At 35.8% G+C, this 8,560-nt stretch overlaps 1 protein-coding gene across 1 annotated transcript in view; it reads left to right on the top strand.

The window, feature by feature from the left end:
• Positions 1–7,392, top strand: part of LOC108576075 (anosmin-1) — a 43,257-nt gene extending 35,865 nt beyond the window's left edge. Inside the window, 4 exon segments of the mRNA XM_017938996.1 lie at positions 629–825; positions 2,666–2,810; positions 2,912–3,129; positions 7,159–7,392. Of these exon segments, the coding sequence (XP_017794485.1) occupies positions 629–825; positions 2,666–2,810; positions 2,912–3,129; positions 7,159–7,392 (794 nt within the window).
• The last annotated feature ends 1,168 nt before the right edge of the window (positions 7,393–8,560 follow it).

Genomic DNA, 8,560 nt, shown 5'->3' with positions numbered 1-8,560 from the left:
TAGTGTTTTCATTTTTAAGAGTGGTCAACTTCTGAAGCAATAACTGAATTTTTAAATATGTTTTTAAAATTTTTATAACATAACTTTTTTAAAAAATTAGTCTTGTTACATCATCTAGAAGGCTTAAAGAGTATCTTCAGGCATCGACTGATCAACTACTGGTACCTTTACCTTATTTCTTATCAAGAAATTTGTACATATTTATGTGTATACCACTGTTAAGGATTTGCGAATATTCTGTTTTTCGATTCAAGATGCTCGATATGACTACGACTTGTCGTTCTGTCGTTGATATGTTCGTTCGTATATCATTTCTACTGGCAGTATCATATATTGTTATCTATATCATATGTAGTTTAAACTCCTTTCAGTTTAATCATCGATCGTTTGTCGTGCAATTACAACTTCCGAAGTTTCCCTTTAATCATACTTTGTGTCTTTAACAGTGTCTTTTATTAAAGAAACTTACGATGAATTTATAATGAAATTAATTGCACGTTAAGTTGACCATTTCAAAAGCATGAAAGCATTAGTTTGCATTTGATCATTCGAAGTGAAGGAAAACAGAATTTCAAGTCTTTTTGTAATTATTGCGTTATCAATTTAAAGGATAATTTGTCCCTTTTAGAACCACGGAATCCTAAAGAACCGCAAAACTTAACATTGTCCGATGCACGGCTAGTAGGTGGACAATTGCGTATCACTTTGAGATGGATTAAACCAGCCTCGGATGTGCTAATTACGTTCTACAAAGTATTTTGGAGTCGTCTTGTTCATGGTCCGACTAATGACTCGATTCTCCTTTACCACAAAACAGTTCTCAAAGTAAGTTTTATGTATTGTAAATGCACAAGTGTTGCCATCAAGCTATATTTTATAGAAAATACATTCCGTTGATATACTTTCGAAATAACGAAAATTTTCTTAAAGACCTATTTTGCTTAATTTAATAAAAGATTTATAACGTACTACTGACATATTATGACATGTTATTAGGTTACCCTGATAATTTTCATAATGTTTGATATACTTTTGCCTTACTCTAAGAGAAAGAATCTGCCGAAAAGCGTTTTAAATATCTTCCTGTTTCCTAAATCATTTTGTGTGAGGAAATTGTTCAGTGAACGGAAAAAGTGAAAAAGTTGGAGATAAATCAGGGGAATATGGTGGATTAGGTAGAACTTCAATACCCAGTTGATGCAATTTTTGTACCATTGTGCTTGCTACGTGCGCTCTAGTGTTTTCACGAAAAAGGATAGGGCCTCTTCTGTTGACCAGGGCTGGTTGCTGCACCTTCAGTTCTTGGTGGACGATCTCCACTTCGTTACTATATGACTTTGCAGTGTTAGTGGTACCCGATTCTAAGAAACTGTAGTGAATTAATTTCGAAGTGGACCACCAAACTGTGAGCATGATTTTTTCGGGTATAAACTAGGTTTGGATCGAGGAGATTCATTTGCGTCTTTCGTTCTCTTAGAGATTTGGATTTTTATGCACGCGGAATTAGTGCTCCTGTAATACGTTAGCAAAAGTGTATCGGACATTATGGAAATTAGTTTAAATAAAAATATTTAATTTCAGTGATGTTACGTGTTTTCAAAATGAACGGTTCCTTATATGCAAGTTGATGGACTCCCCGTTGAAAACCCTTCTCCCTTAGCCTTATACATGTAATTGCGAACCTTACGAATTATATACTTTTACCAGTTGAAAATTGATTACTTATATTTTTACATTTACTATACGTTTGAATGAAATTTTAGAAAGTATTATCTCGATAACACTTTTTCTCGCATGCTCCGAAGAATTTCAGTATTCTAACATGACTTGTACAGGGTTATCCAAATTAAGTGTCACATCTTCCAACAGCGTTATCGTCACATTGATTTCTTTCTGTTCCACCACCTCACATAATTAACAAAAATGAACAATATGAACGTGGACGATATCTGATTCCAACAAGACGGTGCCACATGCCACACATCAGAGGAAACAGTTGCTCTGCTGAAGGAAATGTTTAATGGACGCGTAATTTCACGAGGAGGAGACGTCAATTGGCCACCAAGATCGTGTGATTTAACACCATTAGACTTTTTTCTATGGGGATTCTTGAAAAGTAAAGTCTACGCTAATAATCCAAAGACTATTGACGAGCTGAAAAACAATATCACAGCCGCCATTAATGAAATGGAATTTCAGTTATGTGAAAATGTAATAGAAAATTGGGTCAAACGTATCGGGCTCATGAAAACAAGCCGAGGAGGACACTTGAATGATATTGTCTTTCGTAATTAATGCCATAAAGTAGACTTTGTGTTAAAATGAAGAAACCATACAAATCTCAGAAGATGTGACACTCAATTTGGATAATCCTATATATACGCTACCGGCCAAAAGTTTGGAATCACTGAGCATTGTAATTTATATAAAAATTTCCAGAAAGAAGTTAGCGATTTTGAGAATTTTTTATCGTTCGAATCAATTGATATGAGATAAATTGCTAAATGTAGTATTGAGATAAACTTCAGATCTATAAAAAATTAGCAGCAGATTTAATATTGATGAAAAGTGAGAGGTGATTCCAAACTTTTGGCCGGTAGTGTACATATGTACGACTATTACGACTCGTTTCGATAAAAATGATTTTCTATTCGTTAAATTTCAGGATAAAACTTGCTACGAATTGAAAAACTTGGAGCTGAAGTGTCAGTACTTTCTTCAAGTGCAAGCTGTCGCATTGTACGGAAATCGGCGGTTAGCATCGCGGAAGGCCTCAAAAGTTTTCAATAGCACCGACTACATGACATACGGTAAGATGAAACTCCAAACTACTGTTCTTTCATCTGCTACCGGTATCTCTGTCGAGCATAATAATCAGAATAAGAAACGAAGAAGTGCCCTTTCATTGAAGCCGACGTCGGGACGCATTCTCGCAGGTGCGAACGATACCAAGATGGACTTCATCTGCGTCGAATGACTTGTCACTGCGGAAAGGTCAAGGTACATTTGGTTTGGCCAATGTACCACGAAGCAAAGGCGTACAACGTCTCCTGGAGAGAGGAATTCTGTTCGATCTCGCAGGAAAAGCACTCAGCCCGTGAAAAGAAAACTTTCTGGAAAATTACTCAGGTATTGCCTATTTATAAATTTACAAAAACTCGCCCTGCAATGATTGTTTAAATTGAGCAATCGTTTTCAATTTACTTTTTCAATTGTTTGTACAATTTTTTGTCGACTTACCTTCCTTCGTTCAAACTGGAATTACTGTTTTGCTTTACAGGTATGTATACTGTGGAATTAGAAATATAAATAAATAGATGTTTATTTAACAAAAAATAAGAATAACTATAATACTATGACACACGCTTTTCGACTTTTCTAAACACACTGTGAATTCATCCCTCGCACGCCGTACTTCAGAGTCGCTTAACTTCTTGCTCACGAGCAAATTTCCCCTCCCGAGGTTCCCCCACTATGCGACTGAGATGGTCTCGCTCCAATTGCGTCGAGGTGGGAGGAGGACGCGAGGAGTCCTCCCACCACAACTCCAGCGACTGCCGTTGGTTTATGCTACATATTCTGCGTGTTCGTACCGCATAGTGGGGGAACCTCGGGAGGGGAAATTTGCTCGTGAGCAAGAAGTTAAGCGGCTCTGCCGTACTTTATAGCCAGGCCCTTCGTCGGCCTCTCGTCGCCGGAGTTTTTCCCGTTGGGCCTGGCTATCGTCGCTCATCGCCCGCTTTCTCTCTCATGCTCGCCACGTTTTCATAAAACTACTCTTTCCTAAAATTACGATACTACAATACCGATGAATGAAATTTTAAGGGATGATTCTGAACGACAAAATAAGACGAACAATGATTTAACATGTTCGCTACCAGCGCCGCATACATAGTATATGCGGCGTCCTGATTCTTGTATCTGCGTAACAGACGCCGCTTGGGTTCTTCGGCCGTACCGACGAGCCGAACAATAACATCGGTATTTTCAATAGACAGCACCTTCTAAAAAGCGAGGTCTTAGCTGGCATGGGCAAATTACTTTATTACACCAAAAATTCGATGACTCTCACACCTAGACACCACATGCCCTAAGCCATAAAACAGACCTTCGACATCACCAATTTCAGACAAGCAATATAACAAATGTAAGAACAAATTCCCCACTTTCACACCACCAGCAGACGGCCGTACCGACGAGCCGAACAATACATCGGTATTCCCGATAGACCAGCGCGTCCTAAAAAGCGAGGTCCTAGCCGGCACGAAAATTATTTTACGACACCCAAAAACTCGACGCCTCTCACACCTGAACACCACCTGACCTAAGATCATAAACAGACCTCCAACAAGCAATACAACAAATTCGAACCAGACACACCCCAAACACACCGAAAAAACCAATCACCATACACTTCCACCACCTACGACAGTTTTCACACCACCAATCACAACACACACGTAGTTTATAAAATAGCGAACCCCACACGACACCACACGCAATTTTCCTATCAGTAAGCCTAGACATATTCCTTAAATGGTCTGACTCAAAAAGAGGGACAATTATCGGTTTCCCAACAAACATATCGCGATTCGTAACACCGCAGATGTGCGGCGCGTGTTCTTTTTCAGTTTATGATAACGTATTGCAACAAATTTGGAAATGTACAGTTAATTGTTACAAACAATTAAAAATCAACCTAAGGGTCTGATACTACTCGCTAAAATCCACAAGAGCATATCAAAACTTGCTCCATGAGATTTTTAAGTGGGAAAGTTTAACATGTTCACTGTCCACTGAACCACATATGACTCAGGGTTGTTTGAACTCTTTCATAAGTATTAGGATACCTATTATATTCGTACAGAACGTATTATATTGATTAAGTTAGTATCATATCGTTACCTTAATACTACAACTAGACATCTTAAACTCATTAGTAGATCAACCGAGTTTTAACATTGAACATGGAGTAAACATTAAACTATTAAAGTGAGCAATATTTCCAAATACTGCTAGAGTTGTCTACTTTTAACATACCACAGTTGCAAGGAAAATATGACTTCTGATATACTTATCTAGAGAATGTCAATTTATAAAAATGAAGGAAGGAAGTACAGTGAAAAAAGGAAAATCTAAATATTGCCTTTTTTTAGAACTTATGGAGTATGAATTATCTAGTGGTAGTATTAAGGTGACGATATATCAGTAAAAATATATGTGCTCCTTATACTACAAAATTCCAAACTAAATAATTTCTTTTTTGATCTTAATAATTTTGTAATGATTGTTCAGCTCTAGTTCACATTCAATAAATTTCCTAATATTTATGAATGGGAGTGTACATACATACATGTTTTTTTGATATAGAACGAAATCTATGTTTAAATTGTTATGTTGTTATCCTAGAAAAGGATAACTAGTCTAAAAGGAAACTAATTTGTCACCTTTTTAGACGATTAACTTAAGGTAACTTTATACTTATATTCTTTTGTCGTCTAAAATCGCCCGTTAAAATTTCTCCCACTTGTTGCTAAATACTCTGTATAATTCCTTTCTACTGTGCTTCTTTTGTATTATATTAGGTCATCCCATAAGTTCGTGCCGAAAGCGAAAAATATTTGAATGAAAATCCAAGGAAATTCTACAGCGACGATATAATGATCTTACCAAAAAAATAGGAAGAATTTGTGGCATGAGAATAAGGTTACACTATTTTTATCAAATTTAAAGGCTCGTTGGAAATATTCATCTAAATCATAAAATTCGACACGAACTTATGGGATGACCTAATACATAGTTTGGGGTATATGAAACGTCTTTTTTTCCAATTTTTCCATTATTCCAAATTTATAAAAATCATTAGTCTTTGAATACTTTTACAGCGTTTTCATTTCAGAATAATTCTTAATAATAATATTTCTTAATAAAATTGTTCAGGTGTTTCAAGAAATCGTAATTTGTTGGGGAATGGTCTAATGAATAGAGGTGGATGTAGCAAAATTTCATATTCTTTACCGTGAATTGTTTTCAACATTTTTTCTTAAAACGTTACCATCGACAGCCTTATCTGCTCCAATGAAGGATTTTAGATCACCAAACTTGAATTTTGCGCATCAACGTTGAAGTGTCCCAACATTTACATAACCTTCTTCAAATGCTAAATTTATACTTTCAGCAATTTTTACCGCAGTTTTTCCAAGTTTAAACTTATATAAGAAAATTACGTAAATATGTATCTCGATTATTCATCACGTTAGATAATAATGTCCAAAAAATTGTATTATAAATATTTTACTATTCAACAAGTGCACGTGAACTGCAGCAAATTCCTTCTCCTTGACTATTGTGTACAAAAATTTATGGTCTGACAAAATTTAATATATGGTATCGAACCGCCGATTTTAGCTGTTGAAAAAACCGACATTTCATTTGCACGAACATAATTTTGTCCTTGCCTCCTCATTTTCTGTCTTATGTACTGTCCGACAAACCTAAAGTGAAGCCTCTGACGTCACAGCCTAGCAAAATGAAGGCAAAATAGGCGGTTCAGGTCATCCCCACTACTCTTGGGTCTTACACTGCCGGCGTTTGAGGGGAAGTTGCGTTGTAGGTAAATGGTTTAGACTTAGAAAAACGAATTTAAGTCAGCTGTCGATAATGTAACACGCTGATAAAAGAACGGAAAACTGAAAATTATTTGGTCGCCTTGTCCTCTTACCTACGTTGGCGCGTAAGGCATATTTAATAGCGCAGAGGTTAATTTCTAAGCGATTCATACACAATAAATTGTTATTGTAAAGGAAGCCTCAGAAAGACCTAAGAGTAACTGCGATAGCCTTATTCTATCCCTATTGGCTTACAAGTCGCAAGTTCCCCTACATCTCCCACTTTTAGGCCCTGTGTGACGTCAGAAGCTTCACTTTAGGTTTGTCGGACAGTATGTAACTTAAGTTTCAATGGAAGTGTCATTGGTATACCAGAGATTTATTAACTCTTGGTGTATCAGAGATTTATGAAACTGAAACATTTTTTCATTCCTTACCGTCAAAACCAATTCTTTTAGTATTTAATTAATTACATTAAATTATGGAAACTATGTCATACTAATTGAAAATATTTTTAATCGCCAGAAATCGATCGTTACGTTATTTACAGATACCGTATCTCGAGATGCGACATCTGCAAGGTGAATGCACGTACAATGTAAATGTACGAAATATATTCACCGATATGAACAACGACTCGCATGGTGCCAGTATAGAGTTTTTCACTATTGGTTGTCTGAAAGTTCCAGAGGAGCACAAGGAGGGCAAACTTTTGCGCAATAAAATGATACAATGCAAATCTAAATCGTCGAAACACAAACGACACTATGATGGTTATCTATGATAAAACAGTCTTTTGTCACAAGTACATCATCATCGCAATTAGGAGTTACACTCGAACCAAATTTACTTATATTGCATGTTATTAATCATAATGAAGCCAATAAATAAGATTATATCTTCAGATATAATTTTCGGATTGCGTAAAACTGCATACACTACCGGCCAAAAGTTTGGAATCACCGAGCATTACAATTTACACAAAAATTTCCAGAAAAAAGTCAGCGACTTTGAGAATTTTTTATCATTCGAATGAATTGATATGAGATAAATTGATAAAAGTAGAATTGAGATAAACTTCAAATCTATAAAAAATTAGCAGCAGATTTAATATTGATGAAAAGTGGGAAGTGATTCCAAACTTTTGGCCGGTAGTGTACCTTCTTTTTGCACAATTTGTGCCGCAAAATCATTTTGTCAGAATATTGCTAACATTCCTAATAAGATTATTCTAAATTATTAGCATTTCCGAATTCAACGATGGTTGTGTTTTTCGTAAACGTAAAATGAACGTCTACGGAGAAATGTATAGGTACGTGCACTTCGATGAACAATTTAATAGAAATGCTACGATTAACAAAAGTTTTACAAAATATCTTAATTTGAAACCAATGTACAGTAATACCTATTTAAATATCACAGAATTGTTCCCACTAAATCTCGAAACTGCATGTTTGCTATTTCTTAAAAATTGTATATCCGAGTATGAATACCCAAGTAATAGGTGGCGTCTAAACAAAGGCTATATTTTATCTCACACGTGCTTATACCTTTTTACTTTTGTGCCCCTCACCCACAAACTCAGGCCTGTTTGAGTTGAAATCTGCATTAGTGTTAACATTTTGATAGTTTTTTAATTTTATTATGAATTCCTCATAAACAGGGCGTCTCAGTTTTTTCGGATCTAATTTTGTCAGTGTGTTCTATGGGTATAAGTAAGGAAAAAATATTATACAGAAATAGGTCGTCTGAAGCTTTGTTAAAAAATTATAATAAGTATACGAAATACGAAGGAAATGGTAACGAACTTACGGTTACTATAATATATAAGACAAGAATGTCACTGGTAAAAGTTACATTCAGCATTTTCAACGACCTCAGATTGTAAACTCAACTTGAATAAATAGACTACAGTGCTCCCTCGAACAACGCGGGAATTAGGGCCGCCGGAC

The sequence above is a fragment of the Habropoda laboriosa genome, unplaced genomic scaffold (genome assembly GCF_001263275.1).
Source record: "Habropoda laboriosa isolate 0110345459 unplaced genomic scaffold, ASM126327v1 scaffold334, whole genome shotgun sequence".
NCBI classification, from domain to species: Eukaryota; Metazoa; Arthropoda; class Insecta; order Hymenoptera; family Apidae; genus Habropoda; species Habropoda laboriosa.
The sequence above is the reverse complement of the archived record's forward strand: the minus strand, read 5'-3'. Positions and strand labels throughout refer to the sequence as shown.